This window comes from Phyllosticta capitalensis (assembly GCF_038381095.1).
Source record: "Phyllosticta capitalensis strain CBS 128856 chromosome Unknown BKA78scaffold_4, whole genome shotgun sequence".
NCBI classification, from domain to species: domain Eukaryota; kingdom Fungi; phylum Ascomycota; class Dothideomycetes; order Botryosphaeriales; family Phyllostictaceae; genus Phyllosticta; species Phyllosticta capitalensis.
The window spans coordinates 1,946,504-1,972,465 of record NW_027117442.1 but is presented as its reverse complement, the minus strand read 5'-3'; the positions used below and the strand labels follow the sequence as shown (position 1 = coordinate 1,972,465).

At 52.6% G+C, this 25,962-nt stretch overlaps 9 protein-coding genes across 9 annotated transcripts; 4 read left to right on the top strand and 5 right to left on the bottom strand.

The window, feature by feature from the left end:
* Positions 1-1,169: 1,169 nt before the first annotated feature.
* BKA78DRAFT_249743 (mitochondrial 37S ribosomal protein uS5m) lies at positions 1,170-2,563 on the bottom strand (the record flags this gene model as incomplete). The annotated part of the gene is made up of 2 exons (XM_066884501.1): positions 1,170-1,390; positions 1,447-2,563. 2 exons carry the CDS (start codon positions 2,561-2,563, stop codon positions 1,170-1,172), a joined length of 1,338 nt encoding a protein of 445 aa, XP_066745646.1.
* A 226-nt stretch (positions 2,564-2,789) lies between these two features.
* Positions 2,790-4,929, top strand: BKA78DRAFT_312063 (S-adenosyl-L-methionine-dependent methyltransferase). The gene has a single exon (XM_066888268.1). The coding sequence runs from the start codon at positions 2,823-2,825 to the stop codon at positions 4,656-4,658; it is 1,836 nt and encodes a 611-aa protein (XP_066745645.1). The 5' UTR covers positions 2,790-2,822; the 3' UTR covers positions 4,659-4,929.
* Positions 4,930-7,890: 2,961 nt separating this feature from the next.
* On the bottom strand, positions 7,891-9,071 carry BKA78DRAFT_120922 (uncharacterized protein). The gene has a single exon (XM_066882428.1). It carries the CDS (start codon positions 8,803-8,805, stop codon positions 8,167-8,169), a length of 639 nt encoding a protein of 212 aa, XP_066745644.1. The 5' UTR covers positions 8,806-9,071; the 3' UTR covers positions 7,891-8,166.
* Positions 9,072-11,960: 2,889 nt separating this feature from the next.
* BKA78DRAFT_120916 (uncharacterized protein) lies at positions 11,961-12,786 on the bottom strand. The gene has a single exon (XM_066882427.1). It carries the CDS (start codon positions 12,645-12,647, stop codon positions 12,087-12,089), a length of 561 nt encoding a protein of 186 aa, XP_066745643.1. The 5' UTR covers positions 12,648-12,786; the 3' UTR covers positions 11,961-12,086.
* A 15-nt stretch (positions 12,787-12,801) lies between these two features.
* BKA78DRAFT_312057 (uncharacterized protein) lies at positions 12,802-13,194 on the bottom strand. Its single transcript, XM_066888267.1, has one exon. It carries the CDS (start codon positions 13,168-13,170, stop codon positions 12,853-12,855), a length of 318 nt encoding a protein of 105 aa, XP_066745642.1. The 5' UTR covers positions 13,171-13,194; the 3' UTR covers positions 12,802-12,852.
* Positions 13,195-13,795: 601 nt separating this feature from the next.
* On the top strand, positions 13,796-14,458 carry BKA78DRAFT_294833 (uncharacterized protein; the record flags this gene model as incomplete). Its single annotated transcript, XM_066886407.1, has 2 exons — positions 13,796-13,836; positions 13,903-14,458. The coding sequence occupies 2 exons, from the start codon at positions 13,796-13,798 to the stop codon at positions 14,456-14,458; spliced, it is 597 nt and encodes a 198-aa protein (XP_066745641.1).
* Positions 14,459-14,576: 118 nt separating this feature from the next.
* Positions 14,577-17,825, top strand: BKA78DRAFT_120859 (kinase-like domain-containing protein). Its single transcript, XM_066882426.1, has 3 exons — positions 14,577-15,057; positions 15,110-15,856; positions 15,908-17,825. The coding sequence occupies exons 1-3, from the start codon at positions 14,884-14,886 to the stop codon at positions 17,339-17,341; spliced, it is 2,355 nt and encodes a 784-aa protein (XP_066745640.1). The 5' UTR covers positions 14,577-14,883; the 3' UTR covers positions 17,342-17,825.
* A 2,234-nt stretch (positions 17,826-20,059) lies between these two features.
* Positions 20,060-20,917, bottom strand: BKA78DRAFT_120853 (uncharacterized protein). The gene has a single exon (XM_066882425.1). It carries the CDS (start codon positions 20,691-20,693, stop codon positions 20,199-20,201), a length of 495 nt encoding a protein of 164 aa, XP_066745639.1. The 5' UTR covers positions 20,694-20,917; the 3' UTR covers positions 20,060-20,198.
* Positions 20,918-24,563: 3,646 nt separating this feature from the next.
* On the top strand, positions 24,564-25,864 carry BKA78DRAFT_120850 (uncharacterized protein). Its single transcript, XM_066882424.1, has one exon. The coding sequence runs from the start codon at positions 24,997-24,999 to the stop codon at positions 25,666-25,668; it is 672 nt and encodes a 223-aa protein (XP_066745638.1). The 5' UTR covers positions 24,564-24,996; the 3' UTR covers positions 25,669-25,864.
* Positions 25,865-25,962: the final 98 nt, after the last annotated feature.

Genomic DNA, 25,962 nt, shown 5'->3' with positions numbered 1-25,962 from the left:
CATTGGCTCTGAGGTGAGAGGTGAGATGATTGCGACGGCCTGCGGCATCATCATCAAACACTCAAGACAGACGCAGCCAGCCCACGTAGAGAATTGCGTCAGCGCCTGGTCTGTTTCCTTTGATGCAGATGGATCGCCCACTTCATCTCAAGGCACCTCCCACGCTCAATTGGTCAGCACGCGCTCTTGAGCGCAACGACAAGTAAGCTGTTGCTGCTTGGCGCATACAAGTGACATGCCAGCACACGTGCGGATTATGCGCGGGTACTGCAGAAAGGCGTCGGATGGCGGCTGGGCAGGCATTTGCGCAGCAGTCTTGCTTTCTTTTCCCCTTTGTCGCTCACTCGCCACCCACGGCCGCCGGAGCCAAAGACGCTGCACTGACTGCGTGAGAGGAGGATCTACCCGGGGACAGGAGAAGGCGGTGCAGCGCAGCGCAGCGTGGGTGTCGCGTGCACGTGGGGTCAAGTTGAACATTGCGATTGCCAGAAGAGAGACGGCCGTCGCCAAGGCGTCTTGGTTTGGATGCATGCCACGATGCTTTGTTGCCGTCAGTTTTGCAGGCTGTGTGTTGGCTGTTGTCGCAGCAGCAGTGCTGGGCGATGCTGGCAGGGTATGAAGCTTGGGGGATAAAGATTCGGGCCAATCAGGGCTTGACTTTGCAACTTTGAACGTAGTGAGCTGCTGCCGACTGGTAAGAATTCCTAAACCGTCTGAAAACCGTCTGGGGACTCAAAACCTTTCAAAAACCGCAAACCGTCTTCCAACCATAATATCGTCGCAAACCGCCTTTTGACCGGGCATCAGATCTCACCATCTGCAAACAGCTCTATCACAACCTCAGCACAATTGCTACTCAATCCGATGCTGCTTTTCATAATCAGACTCATCTTGTACCTGCCCATAGCTGCTCTCCAGTTGGACTTCACTCAGGTTTCTTGGGTACACCTCATGAATTATGAGAGCCTTTGACCTCGTCGTCCACAAGATTATTTGCAAAGTTTCGACGGTCATCTTGTACAAATACATTTGTTGGTGCATCTCTTCATGCATGCTCTTTTATATCTCAATATCTTCTATGCCAGACATTGCGCTTCGTCTTCTATGACGAGGCAAATTTTTGCTTGTTTTCCTCTGCTGCTCTTCTAACCAGCCCCAGCAATGCGAGACTAGTATACCTTACCAGCATAGTACACCTTGCGTACATCGACCATCTTGCGGCCGCGTGCCCGTGCAATGTCCTCGGGCAGCTTCTGCCCCAACAAAGCCTCGTAGGCCGCCTTGATTGTGTTCATCTTGTTGCGTGACCGTCCAACACGCGCTGCCAAGTCGTGGATACCTGCCGCACGCGCCATTTCGAAGATGAGGGGCTGGCAGCGGAGACCGAACCCTATCGTCATGTCAGTAAATCGCAAGCAGGAGCAGTTTTTGGGTGCATCAACATACCAGGTGGTCTTGTCATCAGCTGGAGCTCCACAGCGCCGACCTTGCCCTCGATGTTGCCGTAAATCGTGCGGTTCTCGTAGCGTTGAATGGGCTTCATGCTCTTGACAGCAGCAAGAATGCTCTGCCGACGACCGTCCATGGGTTCGGTACTCTTACCCTCACCGATTCCCAGCAGTCCGTCGCCATTTCCGCAGATGGTCAAGTAGTACATGCTTGCAATCTTGCCCAGACGCGTTTGGTTGACGACGCGGCGGCTGATGAGGACCTTGACGCGCAGTCGCCTGACTTCTTCATCCGACAAGCCCGTCGCCAGTCTGATACGTTGCCGACCTTGCTCTTCGGGGTCAACAGCACCCTCTTCTTCCTCCTCAGGCCGCATCTTGACATCCTCCAAGTCGTCTCTGCCCTCGAGCTCTGTCAGCTTGCGCATTTCAGGCGCCATGACGCTGAAGCTCTCATCCTCCAAAGCCCTGTATCCTTCCTCGCTTTCAGCATGCATAAATGTGCGCGGGCTTGTCAGCATTTCCAAGTGCCGAATCTGAAACCCTTTGCCCTCCTCTTCTGCCTCTGGGCTCTCGTCCTCCAGCCCAAGAGACTCGGCTCGCTTGTGCTCCTGCAAATAGAACTTTGCCAGGTCGTCCACCATCTCATCCTCCGTCTTTGGTCGCACTTCGTAATTTGCAAAAGGATCCAGCTCCGCGCGAGGCTTGTGGTCGAGCAGCGGTTGCACCTTGGTGAGCTCGTCTCGGTATTTGAGGGCCATTGCGTCCCCTGTGCGGTCTCTGCCGTGCCACAAGAGATCCACGGGGTCAATGGCCTCCTCTCCTGCCTCAATGGCTGCCATCTGCTCCGGCGTGTATTTCCGCTTCAACAGCTCCTTCTCGCGTGCACTGTAGGTGGGCGATTCCTGTTCGGCCATCTCTTGCAGGCGCTTCATATCCGAGGCCTTGATCGAGGGAAACGGAGACTTGTTCTTCTTGGCGTGTACGGGGGAGGCGTGGAAGCTCCGCGCATGCGATTTCGAGCTGCAGTCAATGGCAGCGGCGGCCGTGCATGGCCTCGAGGCCAGGTTAGATGCCCGGGTGAAGAGGCATCGTGCGGGGCGGCAGACGCTCATGACGACCGTCTGCAATTGTCAAGTGCCCGGGGGCGGCGGTGGTGGTGCAATGAGCGGCGGATTGACGTTGCGGATGCGCTTGGGACAGACGACACAAGATGTTGGATCTCATCGGAGCACTTGGTCTTGGCGCGCCGATGGTCGAAAAAATGGGCGCGCGAGTCAGGCTCGCCTCGCCTGCCCTGCACAACTCTTGCGCGCCAATCACTTTGCCCTCGAATGGGCTGACGTTGTGCGCTCCTCAACTTTTTGTCGGTCCATGAACGCCTTTGCGAGACTCGGGACGCCGCGATTTCTGCAGAGGTCTTCTTTCGGTTTTATCGCGCGCGCAAGATACAGCATGGCTTCCACGGCAGCGAATGTGGCACCTGTCGAGGGCCATGGCAAGAAGAGGCCGTTTAAAGGCGGCCAAAATTACAAGTTCAAGAACAAGAAGCAAAAGCAGCAGCAAAACACGGTCCTCAAGAGCGAGGGAAGCCACGATGAGGTTCTCATGTTCGATGTAAAGGCGCTTATGCAGAAACTCAGCCTGGACAAACCGCAAACCGTCGTTGAGAATGGCGCAGAGTCCGCGGACAAGCTGCCAGAGCCCTTTACGGAAATCGAGGTCACCGTCTCTGAAATTTCATCCACAGGCGATGGCCTCGCCACGCTTCCAAACTCCAAGCGAATCTACGTGGTTCCATTTACTTCACCAGGAGATGTCGTCAAAGCCAAGGTGATTAAACACTTTGTCGAAGGCTACACTATGGCAGACTTTGTCAAAGTTGTGACGCCAGGACACCTGAGAGACGACTCGCTCATCAACTGCGGCTACTTTTCCAGCTGCTCCGGCTGCCAATTTCAAATGCTACCGTATGAACATCAGCTTGCGCACAAGAGGTCCATTGTCGACAAGGCATACCGCAACTTTTCCAACCTGGCACCGCACTTGGTTCCAGAAATTGGAGAAACCATTGGATCACCGCTGAAATATGGCTACCGGACAAAACTCACGCCTCATTTTGATGGCCCGCCTGGCCAGAAGCGCAGCGATCGCCGCAATGGCATCGTCAAAAAGTTTCAAGAGGTGCCGCCCATTGGCTTCATGAAGAAAGGAACTCGCCACACCATTGACATTGAGGATTGTCCAATCGGCACTGATGCTGTGCGGATGGGCATGAAACGCGAACGTCAACGCGTAGCTGTCGAACTCGACAGATACACCAAGGGTGCCACTTTGCTACTCCGCGAGAGCACTAAAAGACTTCCCAAGGACCCGGCACCAGAGCCGCGGGAAGACGCCATCCTCGAAGACCGCGGAGCTCACTATCACGAAAAGACCTGCGTAACAGACAACAAAGGCCGCTCCACCGAGTACATTGGCGACTTTCAGTTTGAAAACCCAGCCGGCGCCTTCTTCCAAAACAACAACAGCATCCTCGAACCTTTCACGCAATTCATCCGCGACCACATCCTCCCCGCCTCCCCGGACCCAGCCGATCCCCCAATCAAGCACCTCATCGACGCTTACTCAGGGTCCGGTCTCTTCACCATCACGCTCTCGCAAATGTTCAAAAAGTCGCTCGGCATCGACATTGCCGCCTCGTCGATCGAGTCGGCCAACAAGAACGCCCGTCTCAACAACCTGGCCGAAGACCACGCCTCCTTCATCGCTGCCGACGCTGCGGCGCTGTTTGCCAAGATCACGTTTCCTGCTGCCGAGACGGTCGTCGTCATTGACCCGCCGCGCAAGGGGTGTGATGACAGCTTCTTGAAGCAGCTCCTCGAGTATGGGCCCGCTCGCGTCGTGTATGTCAGCTGCAACGTGCACACTCAGGCGAGAGATGTGGGCGTGTTAGTTGGCGGCATGGAGGGCGTTGATGGCGGATTCGGCAGTGCAGTCGGTGCGTACGAGATTGAGAGCGTGAGGGGCTTCGACTTCTTCCCGCAGACGGGCCATGTGGAAGGTGTGGCGGTGCTGAAAAAGAAGAGGGCGTCGGCTGAGGGAGAAAAGGCAGCCAATGGACAAGATGTGGTAATGGAGAATGGAGAGGAGGTCAACAAGGTGAATGGAGAAACGCCTGTGGAGCACACAAACGGTGTTGCTGCATGAGTTGGGTGACTGGCTTGACTTCATCATTTTTACTCCGGGGTCTTCTTCTTCTAAAAGAAAAGTGGGGCCAGTCTGGCGTCTGGAAAGGGCTTCAAATTATTTCATCTTTCAACCATGATCTCATCGTACTTACGGCCCACCGACGACTAACACGCAAGCTATCGCAGCCAAAAAAGCAAAAAAAGTCCAAAAAAGAACCACAAAACAAAATAGCAACTGCGCAGATCGAACCCGGGATCCCTCTGGCCAGATGCCCACTGAAACATCTGGTGGTTGCTCCTTATCGAGGATCAATCTGCCTGGCACTCACCCACTACACCAGGTTCACCACTTGCGTGGCGGGAGTGACAGTTGCCATGCGAGTCTGGTGGAGTTTGTTGTTTATGTATTGCACGGTGGGTTGGTCCTTCCTGTCGTGACAAGACTTGCTCCATCGAGCCTGGCACATCATGACATGGATCTCTGATGTGCTCATGTGCTCCAGATCAAAGTTCTACTCCTGCTCCTGCTCCATTCGCATGATCCCCGTGCGCTCTTGCAATATAAATTTCCTCGCTCCATCCCCTCCACTTCACCTCATGCTCAGGAGGCTCTTGAGACAGAATCTCGCGAAAGCTCTGGAACCGAGTAAGTATCGAGACGATTACTGTTTCCTGGCGGTGCCTCGTCTGTTCAGCACATTCAGCTCGAGATACTACGGCACTGGGTGTCAAGCTCTCGGTTCTGTGAAATCCGTGATCTCATCATGCTGATACACGACATCACTTCGAGATGCTAATCCGCTGCTTGGCAAAGTGGAATGACCTGGCATTGATGCAGGACTGGGGTTGACCACAAACGAAAGGAAAAGCTTGAGTGGTCTTCCGCTCAGACCCAAGTCGCGTCAGACTAGCGTACTGATTCTTGCGACAGATCAGAACTGCTGCTCGTACTGTTCGCTCTTACTCTATCTACTCTCTTTTATACCCTCGTGGACTTGAGTTTATGACTCACCTGAGTCTTCAGCCTACTAGTTCCGCGGACTACGTTTGCTCCTTGTGACCTGTTGGCTTCTGACGAGTCGACCCATAGATATAAAAGGCTGGTTGTTTCCCTTGCCCACCGACTGCAGCATCGCTGGGACGAGCCAAAAGATATATAACTATTATTACCTCGAACTTTTGGCTTGCTTGGACTTCCCTGGTAACTCTCGGTCATCTTTCATTCAAATCACTCTCGGCATCCTTTGCTGTTGGCAAGCGCCAAACATTTCTTTGTAAGGTGCCACATCAATATTTCGAGACGTTGCTTTCCATAATCGAAGACAATCGATTTTTCTTTGCTGTCGTCAGCGGAGCGTTGCTGATTCCACAAATCATGGGACCACTAACTGACACGCCGTTGGTCTTTACCCGTCTCTCGTGACCGATCAATAGTGTGTTCGAGCTGGGTCTTCAAGTATAAAAGCCTGCTCGGTCTTCTCTACTCTTCTTTTCTTCAACAGCACACATGGGTGAGTGCTTAGAATGAACAGACAATCGGCTTGATCCGCTACTTTTCCGGGAGAGTCCCAACCCCGAGCAAGTTGATTCTTGCGCCCGGCTGGCACAATGTTTCGATTTTGTTGACCCTTTGACTTTGGGTTCGGCCTTGCACCCTCATTTCTTGCCGCAGCGGTACGATCAGTCCGTGATGGCCGGCGACATTTGCCTTGACAGCTCGGGAGTGCACTGCATCGGCGTCTCATGATGCTGATTTCCACCATTGGGAGAAACAAATTTCTGCGAGCAACCGAAAAGAGGCAGGATGGCTGGGCTTTGCCTGACATGAAAGGTTTCTAAAGAGGCAAACGAGGGCAAGTGTCCCAATCATGCTCAGCGTAGTTGTCTCCTTCGAACGAGACAGCTCTGCCGGAGAGGTGCGTTTGTCAGACATTCAGTCTCTGGAGCTGGTATATGTGCAGCTTAAATACCTGAGTATTTTCAATTCGGTCACATGCAGCTAAGGAGTCTGCAGTCACCTGTGCACTTTGCGCAGTATACAATTGGAACCTCTCTGGTCTTGCCCCTGTGACGTTTAAACAATGAAAGGTCCAGGACTGAGCCTGGACTTGGACGATAAAAGAAAGGCATGCATCGCTTCAACTCTCGACTTCGACTCTCGACTCTCAAATCGACGCGTTCGTCGTTGTCCCCTTGGTTGATCGCTCACGACGGACTTGCCTTCCTCGCTTGCGCGCGCCTTGATGATTTTTTCTATTCTGGCAAGAGTCGCAGAGTCAGTGTTTCCAGGAGAGCTCACGATCACTTCCTAGAGTTATTCTACAACATCATTTTCTTTTGCGGCCCTTCATTGTGAGATGGTGCAAGACTTGCCGACCCAGAATCAAAGAATGGGAATGATGCAAGATTCCCCTGGATTCTCCCAACCGAAAAAGACCGACCAGTGGATCGTACTCATCGCTTCAAATTAGAAAGAGCTCGAGAGCGATGCAAGTGCTGAAGTTGTAAGCTGGGCATCGTTCTTTTTATACTCAACTGTCGTCGAGTTGATCACGAGCGGCCGTTGCTCTTGCGCCAACTGCCGACATCGCTCCTTGCGACTGATCAGGAGGTTGATTTGGGTCTTGTGACGAGATTCCACTAGGTTCTTGAGGTTCTGCACCAACAGTCAAGGTATAAAAGGGCAGGCTCCTCGGTTTCTACCGCCTTGACTTCCAAGAACTCTCTTTGGTGAACACACACAAGCCCTGCAATCACACAATCAAAGACGAGATTACTGCCTCGCTTTGGCTTTTTGACACATGACTTGATTTGCTTCTCGAGAAGCAGAAGTACAAAATCTCGCGCGAGAGCCCATTGTTGCTGAGCCCAAAACCAATGCTTGAAAGTCCCGTTCGCTCATGCTGTGTCCCTCGACCGTTGAAATGACAATCCAAAACATCTCGCAAAGATGCCGACAACCATCCAGAAAGCTCGAGATATCGCTTGCTTCTCTGTCTGCTTCTACAAGCAGGCAAAAGACAAAAAGGTACACAAGTCAGGTGGCGGCTGGGTAACGCCGCTTGCTACTAGAAGCGAGCACTCAGCTGCCACCTCTGGTTGGGGGTTAAGAAGACGGAAGCAGAGCAAGGGAAAAGCGGAGGATCTTTATACCCGCAAATTCCCTTCATATTCTGAAGATAATGCAGGTGACACGTTGCATGGTAATCGCAGCGGATGATACTGATCAGGCGACGTCGAAACGTACCTGAATTGCCATTGTGCCCTGAGTTGGTAGGATCCGCCATCTTGCAGCCTAGGTAATCGAACAAAGCACATGCGAGCAGGTAATCTAGGGAGAACGGAGCTTGGGCGAATGTGCGCCTCGCTGCGGAGGGCAAAAAGGTGGATGTCTGCGGTGCGGAGACACTTTTGGGAGTCACTCACTTGAAGGGACTGGCGGCCGATGGCGATGCCGCCTTCCAAAAGCAGTGCACCTTTGCCTGTGTCTCATACCAAGCGCCAAAGACATATATTGGAGGTAAAGCTCACCACCGCGTAATGTCGACCTCAAAAGAGCACCACTCACCTACCTCACTTGCCTCAGCACAACACGCCCACGCAAGACCTTCGACTCGACTCAACTCGTTCCTTCCAGTCCTCGCCCTATCTTCATCCTCCCAGCTTCCCTCGTCCCAAGGCACTCGACGCAGAGTCCACGACAATCGATCCCTCCTTCGACAAGAGCTCCACGATCGGCCGCCTTTCGCCAATAGCGCGCGCACAGGCGCCTTCCCGTACGCGCAACCGACAAACACTGAGCACAGGCGAGGCGCAGGGTGGCTTGATGGAGGGACAGGCAACTGCCCTGAGCGCTGGCATGCTTGCCATCGAGTACGCACGAGTGCTCGGGTCCGGTGGATGCGGTGCGGTACGGTACGTACGGTGTGGCGCATATTGCGTACGGTGCGTGGCGTTGCATGGCGCGATGTTGATGGAGAGAGGTGAGGTCTGCGGTCACAATGTGAACGGGGAGAGTCTGGAAGAGGAGAGTACGAGGGAAGGGTTGGTGAAAGGAATAGGGGAGTAGTGCGATGACGGAGACGGAGCGGATTTTTGAAGAAAGTCAGAGTGAGAAAGAGAAAATTCCGCGGACTGCCAACTCGCGCTTCAATTGCGCGATGCATGTAGGCGTGACTCGAAAAGTTGAAGACGAGAGTGGGATGACATCTTCCCCGAAGCTCGATTCAACACCAGCATTGACGTTCGGTGCCATCCCTCGTTTCTACTCTCTTGCATCCGCAGACTCTCGTTGCCCTTTGGCCAGAAGCCACCAATGGGCAACAAGAAGACTTTCTGCAATGGCAGCTTAATCCCCTCCACCTACCGTCTGAGTACCTCTGCTCACTCCACATCAGCATCGCATACTCGAAAGCCTCAATTTTCGACCGCAAATCATCCAGTATCTTCCCAACCTTGTTCCTCGTCCATTGCGCAATCGTCATCCCGCCAAGCTGACGCAGAGGGTTATAAAAAATCATGACATCCAAAGGCGCGGCACTTGATTAGAACCGGCCGAAGTTCTAGACTCGACGGGACCCGGCCGACAGGTCCGGACCGGGGCTGCGTCGTGACGATGGAGGGCTGCTGTGGGGTCCCGTCCATCGGTCCGTCCGTCAATCGTCTAGTCCGTCTCGATGTATAGCTGCTGGGTGGTACGCTAGGCTAGTCCGTTGGCTGGAACAGTTAGCTTCTGGGTAGACGAGGCTCCTTCCCCAGATTTGTGGAGGTGCCACGGTGCGAAGCACTGAGCGCTGAGAAGCCCCGAGGCGCGGTGTTGCCGGTGGTGGTGGTCGTGATGGCGGATCGATAGAGCTGCTGCTCCTGGAGGATGCGGAGGGCTAGGCTCCGTTGGTGACTTGGTGAGATGCATGTATTTTTGGAAGATTTTGGATGACACGCCAAAACGACATACCGAGCTCATGCATTTTTTGTTGTCTTGCTCTTTGTGAGTTCTGCATTGAAAGAGCGGCAGAGTTGCGAGATATTGCAGAAAGACCCGTGCGAGGTGCGTCAGGGCCGGAAAGGATATCGCAGTACCCAAATAAGTGGGCATAGGAGCATTCGAATTGCCAAACGACAAGTTCGAGAACAGCTACATATGTATCTCATAGTGGGCAGTTCAGCAGGCCACCTCGGAGTTGCGATTCTTTGAGGCCAACTGTGACGACGAGGTGTGGATTTGCTGTGCTTGCGAGTCGGCTGAATAGCCCGTCTGCCTGCTCCAGCACTTGTCTTGCACCCACTCACCTGAGTCTTTATCAACAACGCCCTCAATGTTGTCTCCGCGTCAATAGATCAATCAACTCGTACGTTCATCAAGCCAACTCGTCCACTTCTTTACCGCGCAAACCTTTCAACCAACTTCACGCTACATGACTTACAGTGTACCAGCGCGCATGTTCGCTAGAATCTTTGCCGGACCTCGCACCGCACATCTTTCTTTAGCAACAGACGAACAAGGACTCGCCTTGCGTAGACGACAGAAAATTGCCTCTCTGGGCGCTAGCTCGTCGCTCGGGCGGTAGGCATGAGTTCCGTCGCTAGTTGGAGTGCTTGGCGTAGGTGGTTGCTCGGTGGTGTGTAGGTACTCCCGGCCAGCGTGGTGACTTGTCGACGCGCTAGATATGTAGCGCCCTCGAGGCGCCCTTCCAGCTGCCGCGCATGTCTTGCGTTGAGCAGAGAGTGGACGAGAAGGACGGGCTGCGAGATGAAGGCACAGGTGTCTGTGGGGCTGATCAATCCAGGGCGACGAGTCTGCTTGCGCGGCAAGCAATGGAGTGGTGATGGCTGTCACATCTCCCTGGATCTCGGGCAGTCTTTTTCAAACCAGCAAGGACATGCGAGCCCCGGTCGAAATACAATTTTCCGCGAATGCACAGGTCTGGACCATCCAAGGTCCAAGAAGCGAGGAATGAAGGCTGCAGCACAGGAGGAGGCAAAGACGCGATTCATCTCGTCGCGGCGCGACGCGCCACACGGCACATTTCTGCTCCGCGTGCCTCCATCGGCGGCAGAGCGAGAACAAGTCATCGCGAGAAGCGCTGGAGGCAGCAAGAACCTGGTGGATGGATGGCACTGCAGCGGCGAAACACAGAGGCGCCGTCCGCGGAGCTAGGCTAGCTAGCCGCCGCCGTCGCCTTCAGTGCCCCCCCCCCCCCCCCCCCCAAGTCCAACCAACTCCCAAGCAAGATTCCCACTTGCGTTATGCATGCGTGGCAGCCGCGGTGGCTGTTTTGGCGGCGGCGGCTTTGAGATTGGCGGCGGGTGCGGTGCGAGCTCGAGCGAGGTCCGGGGCTCTGTCTCAGCTTGGTGTTGCTTTTTCCCAGGCTGCCGGTTCTCCCCCCCCCATCGCCAACGTCGCACTGGCTCGTAACGTCGGGTACGTCGTTGACGACCAGCCATTTGCTCTTTTCGTCGTCGTCTCTGCCGACGTGTGGTTTAGCTCCAACCGCCAGCCCACAGCAGTGGTACTGCAACTTTGTCGGGGTCCACAGGCCAGCCAGCAGCTGTCGTCAGGTTTGTGGAGCTGATCTCATCTCACCTTGACTGCCTGGCCTGATGTGAGGTCGCATGTCGCACAGGTGAACGGACAGCCGCACTCGTCTCTCGTTTGGTGCGCAGCGCAGGGCAAGACAGGCACGTTCCCCAGGCCGCCTCGCAATTCCCCAATCCCTCTCTGTCCGCATTGCTTTTGCCGTCGACACGTCCCCCTCTTCACCGACCATTGGGCGCGCCTGGACGAATCCAACCGTTTTCCCGCCCAGCTGCTTTCTTTTGGGACAGGGGCATGGACTGCGGACATGACGGTCCGGGCCCAACAGCGCGGATGGGCGCGAATACATGTTCGCATGCGGTTCTGGCTGCGTTCTTCATTTTAATCCGAAGCCGACGACTGGAAATTTGATACCGTGATTATGTGACAAAAAGGTGCGCCGGAATGTGGGATGATAGAGGCGAAAAAAAAGGAACCAAGGCAATACGTAGCAGAGAGGTGGAGGCAGTCCGGGAGCAGGCAGGGTTGAGGCAGGAAAGAAAAGAACAGGTCGGCGGGGATGGACGCTGTCACTTCTCTTGCAACGGCTGTCAGACTGTCGGTCCGGCGCGAGAATGGATGGGTCCCGGCCGCCGCGGGTGACGATCCCGCGTCCATCATCAGATGAAGTGCCGTGGAGAGGCAGGTTGCTACTTGCTAGCAGCAGGCAGGGCTGGGCATGCGAGGGTCTCGGGCAAGAGAGCAAAGCTACCAGCTTCCAGGGCGACGCGAGCGGCTCCTTGGACAGGGCGCTGGATTTTGCTGATGTGATGTTGGATCCCCGAAATATGTGCTGAGCAGCAGGAATGGCGAGGAGCACGCCAATTCTTGCCCATTGTTTATCGCCCGGTTCCCTGTTATAGCGAACACGACCTATGGACGGAGATGATGACGGCGCGAGGTCATGACGGGCAGGCCCGAGGAACTGAGAGGGGATGCAGGTTCACGGTGCAACATTACTGGACTCGCACAAGACAAGGCCTTGGGCTGCTGGGATTGCGGCTGGAACCTGTCTGAGACGGAGAAACGTGTGTGAAGAAGACGCGGAGGAAAAGGGAGAGACAAGAGGCGCAGCCGACACACGCAGTGCCCTCTCGTCTTGTCGCCTTGTCCGAGATTGCAGGAGATTGGTCGTATGGCCATGCCCAACGTTTTCATGCCTTGACAGAGGACCAGAGATGTTTCGCGGGCCTGGGCCTGCGGAGCAAAGCAGAAGAGCAAAAGCATCGAGTCCATGTTCCCGTTTGGCGTTGGCGCCATGTCAGGTAGAGTGCGCTTGCTATGATGAATCGGGCGGGCAGGGAACACGAGTGGTAGCATGGGGTCGCCTACGTCAGAGGCATGGTTGCAAGACGGGAGCAGGGAGCTAACTGAGAACGACCAAGAGAGTATCCAAAAGAGCGACAATAATGGAGGTAGTAAATGCTCTTTCATCTACATAGGATTCAAGCATCTTGGGCACTTGAAACCATTTTGACGAATGACATGGAGTCCCAGGGAGGAGGAGTCTTTCTTGGTGCAAAACTGCCGACGGGTTTCGCGCCGGGAGCGACGACAGACTATCGAAGGCGTCGCCAAATTGGGGACATGATATTGGGAGTGGCCATGGCAATAACGCGTCGATGGAGATTTGAGTCAATCACGGATCGCAGAGACGACCAGGGAGACGTGTAGCGGGCCCTGCTCGGCGGGCCAGGAACCTGATGAGAATGCAACGCTGCAAGCGCTTGAGATGCAGGTGAAACGGTAAGAGCACCACGAGCTTGGTGTTTGTTTTGGGCGGACAGTCGACCGACGACCGGACAAGAGCACGACTTGACGTTGGCATGAGGTGTGAGTGGTTGGAGGCGACGAGGGGGGCGGGCGGGCGAGGCCATGATCCGCAGCCGTCCGCAGCCGGGCGTGCAGGGGCAAGTGGCAGGCAAGAGCAGAGCATGAATATCTGCTTCAAGTTCATGTCATGACGGCGAACGATGCAAGCGAAGGTGGAGGAGTGGTTGGGCGTCCTCTGGCCATTATTGAATTGCCGGTCGTGATGTGACGGTAAAAAATATTTCACCAATGGCAGGCCGCACATACGTCAGAGGCCTTAGTCAGACGGTACAGGGGGCGAGCTGGCACTCATTTCCCGCTGCCGCGGCGACTGCGAAAAGGGGGCGACGTGACGGGTTCCCTGTCGACAACGTGGCTCCCCATGACTTGGCCGTATAGGTACCACTGACTGAAGACGAAGCAAAGGGCACGAAAGACGGTGAGCTTGCGCCGGGAGAAGATGCAGCAAAGCGGAGGTCGGAGCGGCCAAAACAAACAGTTGGACTTGATGTAAACGGGCATCCAACATGCGCAAATGCATAAATGGGCCCAAGACGGAAATGACCTTCACGGGACCACCCGGTCGCTAGAGTGTAGCCCTTGACTCGAGCCAAAAAGTGCCAGGAGTGGTGGTGGTGCTGGAGTGCTGCTGAGGCCAGTCGCCAGTCCAGCTCCGTCTCTGTCCAGCACACATCTCTCTGCTCTTCATTCTCTCCCCTCCCTCTCACACATCACCCGCCGCCCTGAGCGCTTCCTCCAGCCCCTAGGACATGGCCAGCTCCGCCCGCGACCGTCACAGACTACTCTCGCGGTAAAGTGTGTGGTAGCTTGCCGCGCCCGACCATTTGTCTTCTACATACGCGTCTACTACTTGCAGCCACGCACACGGCGCTATCGTCACTACGGCCACTACTATTGCCGCCTCGCTCGCACTTCTCCACTACCTGTTTCTCACCGCCTCGCCTCGTGCTGACACTGGACCTCGCTGCCCGTCTGCGTCTGAGCTCCTCCAGTACTTGGACTCCTGGCACAGCACAGCTCAGCTCCGCGCGCGTTGGCCAGCCAGCTCACCTACCTCACACCTGACGGGGCCCGACTTCACCTCTCCACCCACTCTGCTCTGCTCGAGACCGCCCCTCTCTTGCATTATTCTTATTCCAGAGGGGCCTGAGTCGCAAAGCCGTTGTGTGCGTGCCTACTGTGGGGCCCGCCGCCGAGCACAGGACTTTCACAAACCATCCCATCTTCAAAACTCGCCCGAGATTGTCACGCCGCGCCTCCGACTTCCAGAAAGCTCGTCGAACACCACCGCCGTCGGCTTGACTCGCTCAAAATCACCGAAGAGCTCCTATTGCGAAGATCGTCGACAACGCCCGCGCACCGGCCACGCCCCAAGTCGCCCGAACGCTAGAAGCAGCCGCTGCTCCTTTTGATCGATTAAAACGAACCGGCCATCCGGCACGCCTCCCGCCTACCGTGGTCCTGGACAGTCTCCACGTTAGCTCGCAAGCCCTTTTCCAAGCACCTCTTCTCGCTCTCTCTCGCTCTCTTCTGTCAATTGCCAACTGGACCCTGATTCCCTCCTTCTCTCTCTCCCCCGCCGCCACTCTCCCTTCCGGTCAAACTACCCAACCTCCTTGTCCAGTCTTGCAATGAGCATAGCAACTCAATAGGATCCTCAATCGTCCACCTCCCATTACTACTCCTCCTTCCTCCCCCCTCCCTCCATCGCCCGCCCTTTTCCCCATTCGGTGAGTGTTAGCTCGACCGACTTTCCGCCGTCCTTGCTGACGACAGAAAGCAACCACCACCACCCCTTGTCTCTACTCCTTCTCACCCGGCAGCGAGCACTCTCGTCATGACGGTTGCTTACGACACGTCGTTTCGAGGTTGGTCCTCGGGGTCTCATGGCGCTGTCTGCCTCGAAGACAAGTTCGAGATTCTCAAGGACGTTGGTGATGGCAGCTTTGGCAGCGTCTCGCTAGCACGTGTGCGGAGCGCAGGCGCTCACCTCGCGCGAAGGGGAACTCTGGTATGGCATTGGCCTGCTGCTCGGTCGCACGACTTCTACTGACAATCACCAGGTTGCCATCAAGACGATGAAGAAGAGCTTCGACAACTTCAACCAGTGCTTAGAGCTGAGAGAAGTCATCTTTCTCCGATCTTTACCCAACCATCCCCACCTTGTTCCCGCTCTCGACATCTTCCTCGACCCAATGAGCAAAAAGCTGCACATTGCCATGGAGTACATGGACGGCAACCTGTACCAGCTCATGAAGGCCCGCGACCACAAGAGGTTAGACTGCTCCACGGTCAAGAGCATCCTGTTCCAAATTATCTCCGGTCTCGAGCACATCCACGAAAACCACTTTTTCCACCGCGACATCAAGCCCGAGAACATTCTCGTCTCGACCTCGGCTCCCGACACTGGCAATGCATTCAAGCGCTACTCGTCCCTCGTCACACCCCCCTCCACGCCTCCTCTCTACACCATCAAAATTGCCGATTTTGGTCTGGCCAGAGAAACGCACTCCAAGCTCCCGTACACCACCTACGTATCGACGCGCTGGTACCGCGCCCCCGAGGTTCTTCTCCGTGCCGGCGAGTACTCTGCACCGGTGGATATCTGGGCCGTCGGTGCGATGGCCGTTGAAATCGCTACCCTCAAGCCGCTTTTCCCAGGTGGCAACGAGGTTGACCAAGTCTGGCGTGTGTGCGAGATTATGGGCAGCCCCGGTAGCTGGGTGAACAAGCACGGTGCCAGGGTTGGAGGTGGTGAGTGGAAAGACGGCATTAGGTTGGCGCAAAAGCTTGGGTTTTCGTTTCCAAAGGTACTCCCCGGGTGACCTCCTTTTCCAGACCAAAACTAACGAGGGTTGCAGATGGCCCCGCACGCCATGGACACGATTTTGCAGACGCCCGAGTGGCCGGCTAGTTTGGCGCACTTTGTGACCTGGTGTTTGATGTGGGATCCCAAGCATCGGCCCACGTCGACGCAGGCACTGTGCCACGAGTTCTTCACGGATGCTGTCGACCCGCTTCGCCCCAAGTCGTCTGCTTCGCGCTTCCTTGGCCGTAAGCACTCGGACCTGAGCAACGCGTCGGCCAAGGATAGCGACTCGCCGAGCCTGACTTCCAAGACGTCTTCGTGGTTCCGCAAGTCGTTGGTGGCCCGCGACAGCGCTCCCGCCGTTCCCCAGCACACGAGTGTTCCCAAGCCAATCTCGCCTCAGCCTTCGCCGCAGCCGTCCAACACGTCTGACGCGACAGTCATGTCGAGGAAGAGGGCGGAAGCAGCTAAGCGGGCTACTTGGACAAACGGTATCACAGGTGCGCCCATGCCGATATTACCTTCTATTCGGCCAATCTCACCTTTTTCCGACGCAGTCACAGCCCAGGCAACCCCGAAGCCCACCGAGGAAAGGGCATCGAAGAAGATCGGCCGCCAGCTGTCGCTCCACGGTAACCACTATGCAGACATGCACCGCGCAGAAGCCGAACGGGCCCTCAACGGAAACGGACTCGCCTCGCCATCCAACCCGCTCAAGGAAGGTTTCTTCTCGCACCTACGCAAACGCGCGAGGCGACTTTCAGGTCGGTACCAAGCGCCTCCCTCCCCCGCCGACCACGATTTCGAAGCAAGCGCTGGATGTTTAGCTTGGGGCTACAGCAACCGTCATTCGATGAACGTCGACCCGCCCGCCGCCCCGACCAGCAACCCCACAGGTGTGCCTCAGCCGGATTCCGCCGAAATGGACAGGGCCATTCAGCATGTGCGCCATAGTTTGGAAGGTCTTTCCCCAGCCGGTAGCGTCTCAAAACCCTCTTCTCGTGTGGCCAGCAATCCAATGCTTAAGAGACACCATTCCTTGCCCCATGGAGGCGATGGAAAAGGACCGGTCTCTAGCAGGACTCGCCGCGCGCTTCAGCAGTCGACAAACGCCAACCAGCGCTACGAGACACCAAACGAGGAAGAGGAGCTCCTGGATGAAGCTCTAAAGAACGCCCACCGTGCCTCCCGCCGACTCGCGCGACGCGACGGTCCCACGAGCATCCCGCAAGAAAACGTCCGTCCTCCTCTGCAACCCTCTGTCACCGACTTCCCCGCCGGATCCTACCTGACCCCTTCTCCGTCGGCCAACCGTAACCTCGGCTTCGGCACCGCCACCTACACCACCCCTTCGAAACCGGTCGACATTGCGAAACGCCAATCGCAAACCCATGAGCACTCCTGGCCAACCCCGCCCGAGGAGCAAAGCGAGTGGGCCGCATCCGCGGCGGCGAGCATCTTTGCCGCCCAATCGGCTTACCGGTGATGATGACGGCCGCTTCCAACATTCTCCTTGTCTATTTTCCATTTCCTACGATTAATTGTAATTTGGATCGACCAAGTAGCCCACGGGCGAATGTCAATGTTATCGGATCGGAGTCTTCTTTGGGCTGGCTCGCGGCGGCGACGACCAAGTCCGGCAGGAACGGAACCGCGGCAGGCGTTTTCGGCAAATCGGTGTTTATTGGGCGGCTTGTTCGATATTCTCACCAGCGACTTACCTGGTCGGCTCGAACATCTCGGGCCTTGTCTGCGGACATCCTCCCTTTGCCGGGAACATTTCCTTTGTGTCTTTCCTTGATCTGTATGGCTTGGGTCTTTTTCGAAAGCGATACAGCATGGCCTATTCTTCCTCGACGGTGTTTTGAGAGATTCGGCAGGGTTCACATTGAAAGCAAGAAAGCGGCGGATTTTGCAGGGTTTGGGATTTTTTCTTCATCTGTCGTTTTTGCTTCAGAGTTCGCTTCATACCCCCAACCACATTTTGTGGCCCTCGACCAAAAAAGAGCGAGGTGAGCCAACTTGTTTTGTTTGCTAATTCTTTCCTTGTTTCCTTGTTTCCTTTTCCAAAAGATGGGATCTGTTCATTCTGTTGTTGACGGCATAGCGAGCAGCTGGTTGAGAAATTTTACCAACACCACAACAACAACAACAAAACTACCATTGCACATTGTATCATCAACACACCTTCACACCTTTGTACTGTACCTATTTTGCTCCACCTCTACCTCACATACACCTTTTCCCCCACAACACAGGTTCCCCCACAGATTCCCCCAACTTTTCCTTGTGTCTCTTCTTACATAGACGGCAGCGCACAGAGAGACAGACAAACTCTCACCAAAATGAGCGAGCCTTTTGTTAGTTGGCTGATACTATTTGCTGTTTTTGATTGCTTCGCTGCGCCGTATTTGCTGCTCATCTGTCGATCGCTTAAAGCTTGCTCGAAACATTGCGAGCGCTTGTTACAAATTTGCTTTTTGCTAATGTTGCTCGTCGGCAAAGACTGAAGTCGACACTTATACCCCCACTAGTTCTTCATTTCTTACCTCTCTTTATTCTTTGTCATAATGGCGCTTTGGCTTTTTACTACTCACACAGCCAGTGCTTTGGAGTAGATGGGATGGGACGATTCAGCATGGTAAAGGATGGGACACTCGCTTCGTCGCGAAGGACAAGGCGTAAAAGGAGGCAGGTCTGAAGGCATGTAAAAATGGGTCATGGGACAAATGGCAGAAAAGAGGACGTAAAGCGAGTAAATGGAGTGGCAGACAGGAAACAAAAGTACATGGAAATCTAGCTGTCTTCCTTGCTTGCCTACAATATTGGACTGACTGGATGCGGCACTTGACCATGACAATGTGATTTGGTCCCCCTTTTGCGGAGAAGAGATTCTGCACGGTAGAGTACACCTCTCCTTTTGCAGGCTCTCCATCTATTCATTCCATGCCACTAGCGAGTCAACCTCGCTCCTACGTTCTTCGCCGACCATCATCAACCGCAGAAGCGCGCCCGCAAGGAGACGTCGCTGCCTACCTGCATACCTGCCCGCCGCGCGTTGTCCGTCCCGCTCGCTCGCGTCGCGTCGAACGCGTCCAGTCCAACCACACACTGCCCGACCAACCCTTTGGCCTCGGCATCTTCTCAGTACCCACAAGAAGCGCAAAACTACAGATTACTATACAGGCTTACAACGCCCGCGATAGCACCGTACCGTTCGTGCCACCGACGCAACTGCCGCGCGGTGCGGTGCGGCGCAGTACAGCACAGCACAGCCACAGTGCCAGCTGGCTGCGGCGCTGCAGCGGTGTGGCGGATGGGGCGGGGCAACGACCTCGGAGGGCGGCGGTGGTCGGGCATTCAACGGATGACGGACGGCACACTTCCAACGGGCTTGCATATGCGGCACGCATGATTGAGGCAAAAGGGTTGGATTAATGCGTGTGGAGTCTCGAGCGTTTGATCGTTGGTGGGCAGGTCATGCATACCTACTCGTCGTTGGCATGGTGGGAGGTTGGAGTGGCTGGACTGGACTGCCGTGGTCTCGTCTCGTCTGGTGTGTCTGCATAATGCAGCGAGATGTAGAAACTATTGGAGGGCGTGGTGCGTTGTGTGGCGTAGGACTGCGGTAGGGGTTTCGATTGAGGGGATGAGGTGGGGGAACTGAACATGGTAGGAGAGGTAAACAAACAACAATCATGTTGGAGCAGGGTAGGGTAGCGTAAGCTGGTGGGCTGGGTGACTGCGACTGTGACTCCTCTACAGGACATGCGCTCGGTAACTACTCATCTTTGTCATAGACAAGGTCTCGTTTGTCTCCTATCAACATCCTGTTTGGTCCGTTGTCTTCGATGGCGTGCGAAGGAGCCGGTGCCGCCTCCTGAACGTCACTGCTACATGGTTCTTTGCCAACTCCAACTTTTTGATGCACGCATACCGGACATGTTCCTCGTTCACCAAGTCCTCCACTTCAATCAAGGATGCTTCGACTTCATTCTCTCACTCGTGATGATCCTCCCACCACCTCAGGCACAAACCTCCCACCCTGGCTCGAACAAACTCTAGCTTTGCATGGATGCCGCCTCCCCGCCCCTCCACCATGACGTCGGCTGCATCGTCCATTTCCTCTGCTCCAGTCGTCTCTTGCCCTCCCTTCGGTTTTTCCCACCACGCCCAAACGCAAACCCAATCGCAACAAGCTCCGCAGAGGAACTCATGGAAAAATCCCACTCGCCAGCCTGCCCGCCCTACGCATCCCCGGCCTAGACCTTCCTCCTCCGCCATTCACAAGCCTTTTGCAAATTTGAAAAGTCGTAATGGCTCGTCGTCTAAACTACTTTAGCCTACGTGCGGCCCGCCGCCCGCACCGCACCCGCAAGGCTAGCTAGGAGCTGTGTACCTCGCATGCCCGCGCGCGACGGACGGACGGACGGGCGGGCGGACGGGTCGGTCGGCGAACGGATGCGCTTCCGTTGCCTTAGATTAGGCGGGCAGTGTGTAGAGGTGGTGGAAAGATGCCATGTGAAGAGGAGGTTGAGAGACATTCGTCTGGAGAAATTCGATATTCCATGGAGCACGAAGGTTTGATGTGGTGGTTGGGCAGGCCACGCGAGGAAGAGCGCTGTTTGCATTTTGGGTTGCGGGCCGGTCAAGGCGAAGGGCCGACTACTCCTCCTGCGCCATTCAATGTCTTTGATAGCGTCTTGTGGGTGTTCGTGCGGACACTGTTGACTTTGGTTTTTCGAGTGGTGGACAGACGTGTTGCTCCAAGCTGCTGAGACTCTCTCACCACCCACTCTGTGAGCCAGCACATTTGCCGACGGCAAAAGACGACGCATCGCATCGCGTCGCACATCGCATCGGCATCGACATCATCGCCCGTCCGTACCTGCATGCGATAGAGTGGTGCGTTGCGGCAGCGGGACGGATAGGCTTTAGGCTTTTGACTTTTGTCGTCGCGCCTTGGCTGCCCTTGTGCCGTCTTCTCATGCCCGCCCGTCTTTGTGCTGCCCTTGCACTTCTGCTCTCGCCCTGTCTGTCTCTATCCACCAAACTTTTGGTCTCGTCGTCGCTGCTGTCGTCGTTGCCATGTTGCATTTTTTCGATATTTGCTGCATACGGCAGCTGCGCGCATGCTTCCGCTCGGCGTTTGCAGAACCACCCCTGTCAGCCCTTTGACAACTCTGATCCAACCTCTGGCGACAAACGGGCGGTCAGCAAGTCAGAATGATGCGACGACTCGCGCCCATCCATCCCTCTCGTCCATCATGATTCACGACGGCAATCCCCTCGTGGCCGCGACTGGCCCCCCAGCCTCCTCATGGTCAAGATTTGTCAAGGCCAACGGGGACATGGAACGCTTCTGGAAAGAGAGAGCGCCCGCTAACCTGCCCTACGGACATCGCTCAGGTCCACTCTGTACGTTTTCCGCTGGTCGAATCCACCGCGCTTGTCTTCAACGAGTCAAACAACACATCATCTTCACGAGGGGCACCACCGGCGCTAACCTGCCACGCGCCCAAAGAGGAGAAGGAAGGAGGAGGAAAAAATAGAAAGCCGTTTTTTTGCTGCTACAGCCGTACCCAACGCCCATTTGCAGTCGTTGCGACAATTGACAGAATATCATACCTCATATCCCCATTTTTACAGTGGGTCTAGTGGAGACCTTATCTTATATAATAGCATCTATATCCTTACCCACCTTATTACCTATGGTAATTCTAGCTCTTCCTTAATCACCTATAGCAATTCTACCTTACCCTTAATTACCTTTAATGATTTAATCCTCTTACCTCTTATACCTACTCCCCTTAGCATATTCCAGCGCGGCATTATTAAGCGCTTAATCCAGATAAATTTATACCTAAGTACTAGCTAGATCACTTATATTACTAGTTATAGTATCTATACTATTTATAATATTAAGAAAGAGCTTAAGCACCCTCTCTAGCCTAAGGATATTATTATTAAGCTGGTTTAAAAGACCTATTAATAACTAATTATACCTAATATAATTACCTCTCTTCTTATCTACCTCTCTTTATATCCTAATATGTATAAATTTAAAATAGCTAACTAGATTCTTAAAGAATATAATATTAAGGTCTTATAATAAATAATCTTATATATACTTAAGGAGGTTAGGTATAGCCCTTATATTAGTTTAACTATAGTAAAGGATAGGGACCCTAAGTGTTAGATATACTATTAGGTACTTATTAGAGGTATCCTAGCTAACTAATATATATATATTAATAAAAGTAGGTGTAATAGGAAGTCTAGAAATTAGTAATAAGTATAGAGAAAGATTAGTAATCTACTAGTTATTTGCTTACTCTAGAGGCTTCTTAGTATTAAGACTCCTTAGCTGAATGTCTATCTAGTACTAATGTGTAATAGCCTACTTAACTACCTTATCTATAAGGGATTAACTAATGCTAAGGGCTTTAAGGCCTTTATCTAATACTATCTACTCCCTAAATATAATCCCTTTCCTAGTAATTACTCTATTATTATTATAGATAACACCTTATTCTATAATAAAGAGTAGCTTAAGAAGATAATTATAGATATAGAGTATAGGATAGTCTTCCTCCTATCCTACTTACTAGACTTAAACCTAATTAAGGAGGTCTTTAGTAAGATAAAGTAGCTTATCTAGTATAAGTAGAGGTTATAGGTAGATACCTCTAGGGTATATAAAGATAACTTTAGGAGGTTCCTTAAGTACTACTTAACTATAGCTAGTAATAATATCAAGCACGTATATGGCTACTTCTGTAATGCTAGTTATATAGTAGAATAATAAGATACTTGCTAATCTAAGATTATATGTATAGTGCATGTATCTAGCCTAGATTTAAGTAAATTTTAGTAGTGTGCCTATATAAATTTACTCCTTACTTTTATATAACTATAATAAATGTTAAAATTCTTATATATCTTAAGAGGATTAGATAAAAGCAATATATTATATGTCCTCTATAGTAATACTAAAAAGAGACTTTAAAGAAGATATCTATCTAATTCTTAGCCTTCCTCTACTTATATATACCCTAAATAATACCCTTTACTATACCCCTTATTATATCTTTCTTAATAAAGAACTAAGGATCCTTCTTTTTAAGGATACTAAGAGAGTAGTACTTATAGATATAGAGTAGATATACCTTATTAAACTCCTTCTTCTATTATTTATTTATCTTATATCCTATATCGTGCTTGTACTAATTAAAGTAGTTCTTAAGGTTATCTATATATGCTTCTAAGATAGAGGAGGAGAGAATAGTTAGATATATATAATTAGAGTAGTTTAGGCTACTATTTACTCTAAAGCTCTTACTAAAGTACTAAATAATACTAGGGCTTATTAAGTTAGAAGGAAGAGAAGGATAGTTATATCTATAGTATAACCTCTCTTTATTATGCTAATAAATAGACTCCTAAAGGGCTATTAGTATAGAGATATCTATTATATTTCTAGCTTGGATTATATTAGCCTAAGTAGCTAAGTCTATATCTATTAAGTAGTAGTACCTGCCCTTGAAATTATAGCACTAGTATCTAGGGTGCTTATTATAGGCCTATTTAATTATAAGGTTAATATAGCTAAGTGTCTAAGTATTAGTTTCCTAGTTAAGGTAGTTAAGTATATTTATAGTAGATAAGATGTGCTAGGTTTACTACTAAGGTATAGGTACTTATTAAGTAGATTAAGGCTAAGGCTTTAGGACTAGTATAACCTTAAACTTTATAATAATATTCTAGATACCCCTCTTTAGCTTATCTCTTATATAGAATAAGCTCTTAATGTAGACTATAGTGCGCTCCTAGTTAAGGTTTAATTATAGGGAGATAATAGTATACTTCTTATTATAGATACTATTCTTTTTAAAGTGTATAGTAAGCTTAACCTTCTTAGTATATTACTTAATTTCTATGCTATCCTATTTATATACTATATAGATATAGTTAATAATATCCTCCTACTAGACTATATAGAGTATTTAAGTTATGTCTAAAAGGGTATCCTTATAGAAGTCTATTATATAGGATCCTAATACGTAGATAAGAAGAACTAGTATATACTCTAGGGGTAGTTTATTATCTATAACTATAATTTAGGAATTAAAAGAGTAAGACTCGCGCGGATTATTAAGGTTGTTAGAGTCTAGAAGAGAGATATATCTATAAGTATCTTAGAGGTAATATAGATAAGGAGTCTCTATAATTAGTATATAAATAGGCTTAATAAGAGTAGAAGGAGGAGGAGGATTAAGGATTTATATAGTCTAAGTTATCTAGATTTATTACTCCTAGATCTATTGCTGCGCCTACTCTACTATATATATATACTTATATTATATCTCCTTAATCTTCTTAGGGTGAAAGCTGTTAGAGACTTGGCTCTATAGTAGGTAAGGATTAATAGGTTCTATAAGGAGCTCTTAAATTAGTATTATAAGAAATAATAGGATAGTGGTATATCTATTATCCTACTTAGCTATAGTGAAGAGGTAATAATAAGGTGGTAAGTGTGTAGGTAAGTATGTAGGTAGATAAGTAGGTAGATAAGTAGGTGGATAAGTAGATAGGTGAGTGTATCTACCTAATTGTGTAAGATAAGGTCTCTACTGGACCTATAATAAAAAGTAGAGATATAAGGCACGATATTCTATTATTAACTAGAGTGACTGTAAATGGGTGTTGGGTACAGCTGTAGCCTCCGATCTTTGCGCGACTCTGGCCTGTGGTTGGCCTGCCAGCTGCGAATCCCCGCCCGCTTGCTGCAAACGGGTGCCCCATCGCGAGAGGCGGTCTGGCGGGGATGTGCCTTCCGGCGGGCGATCCGTGACGCTCGCTTTTTGGACCGGTGGAGACGACGACGCGCAAAAAAAAGGGACGAAGAGATGGAAATTTTTTTGGCGGTGTGAAGATTTCGTCGCCTCCTGCAGGATGGGTGTCACGTGAAAGGGGGTTGCTTGCTTCTTCCCGCCTGTCATGTCTCCACATCGTACCTTACTCACGGGTTGCTGTGGGTAGCTGGGTAGCTGCAGGAATAACGGGTTCCTGAATGGGTACTTCGGGCAGTGAGAATGATAGGTAGGTGGGTGTACAGGGCAGCATCTTGAAAGTTGTGCTATGCTCTGTTTTTTCTTTTTTTCTTTTCGCTTCTTGTTTCTTTACGAGGTGTTTGTGCCGTCCCAGGGGCGTCTGTTTGTCGTTGTCCGCTTTTGTCAACTCCTCGGATCGACGCGCCTCGTCTCCAGACTGGCGATTCGCAGTCCATCGGCGACTGGCGCTCGCGTGGGATGCGAGTGCTGGGGTCAAATTTCCGGCTCGTCTCCTACTCTCGCCTGCTTCACCGGTAGCAGACCGATTGATGCGTCGATTCTCCGTGTTTCTCTCTTGGCTGGGACAACGCCAGTCAATGGATCAGCAATTTCAGTAGTCATACAGTGCTCTCGCGAGTCGGAGTCGTCAATTGTCCCCTTCGCTTCGCAACCCGCCGCACGAATCGAGTCCATCGCCCTTCTTCAAACACGGCCATGGCCCTCGCGTGGGCGGCAGGACAACACTCTGGCCACCACGGATGTCTCCCGCAGGACTAGGAAGCAAAAAAGCAAGGCAGAGCATACCAGCACAGTGCCGCTGGTGCTCCAACCCAGCGGCAGCGAGCTCCGCTCCCGCCCGCCCTGCACAAATCCGTCCTCCCTCGCCGCACGTACACATGTTGGCTGCGCCTATGGACGACCTCCAACGCATCCCAGACACACCGCAGAGCGCTTCCTTCTGCTCTGTCCAGCTCTCTAGCGCCCACTGCCCACGCTGCGTCCGTCCCTGTGCGGATCATCCTTCCCGCTGGCCGCATGGCGGTCTGCCGCAAAGTGACCGGTCACGTACAGACGTTTGACGTGACAACAGACACCCAACCAACATGATTCGGGAGTCGGGGCGGACGGGCGTCGGCGGCCACCGCCACGTCCAGCAAGCCTCATCAGGGCCAGGCAGCTGACTGATGAGATGTGACCGCTCCGCCGACCCGCCTGCCCGCTCCTCCGCTGCAGCGGATGGACAGATGGACGCGTCCGTCGTGGCGTCGTCCTC

Excerpts from the sequence above, each read along its gene's own strand:
- BKA78DRAFT_120916 (XM_066882427.1), bottom strand. The coding sequence starts at position 12,647 with ATGAAAGAGCATTTACTACCTCCATTATTGTCGCTCTTTTGGATACTC.
- BKA78DRAFT_312057 (XM_066888267.1), bottom strand. The coding sequence starts at position 13,170 with ATGAACTTGAAGCAGATATTCATGCTCTGCTCTTGCCTGCCACTTGCC.
- BKA78DRAFT_120922 (XM_066882428.1), bottom strand. The coding sequence starts at position 8,805 with ATGCATCGCGCAATTGAAGCGCGAGTTGGCAGTCCGCGGAATTTTCTC.
- BKA78DRAFT_120853 (XM_066882425.1), bottom strand. The coding sequence starts at position 20,693 with ATGCGTCGTCTTTTGCCGTCGGCAAATGTGCTGGCTCACAGAGTGGGT.
- BKA78DRAFT_312063 (XM_066888268.1), top strand. The coding sequence starts at position 2,823 with ATGAACGCCTTTGCGAGACTCGGGACGCCGCGATTTCTGCAGAGGTCT.
- BKA78DRAFT_120850 (XM_066882424.1), top strand. The coding sequence starts at position 24,997 with ATGCTCTGTTTTTTCTTTTTTTCTTTTCGCTTCTTGTTTCTTTACGAG.
- BKA78DRAFT_120859 (XM_066882426.1), top strand. The coding sequence starts at position 14,884 with ATGACGGTTGCTTACGACACGTCGTTTCGAGGTTGGTCCTCGGGGTCT. Across the intron at positions 15,058-15,109 it reads TCGCGCGAAGGGGAACTCTG|GTTGCCATCAAGACGATGAA; the intron begins GTATGGCATTGG and ends GACAATCACCAG. Across the intron at positions 15,857-15,907 it reads TTGGGTTTTCGTTTCCAAAG|ATGGCCCCGCACGCCATGGA; the intron begins GTACTCCCCGGG and ends CGAGGGTTGCAG.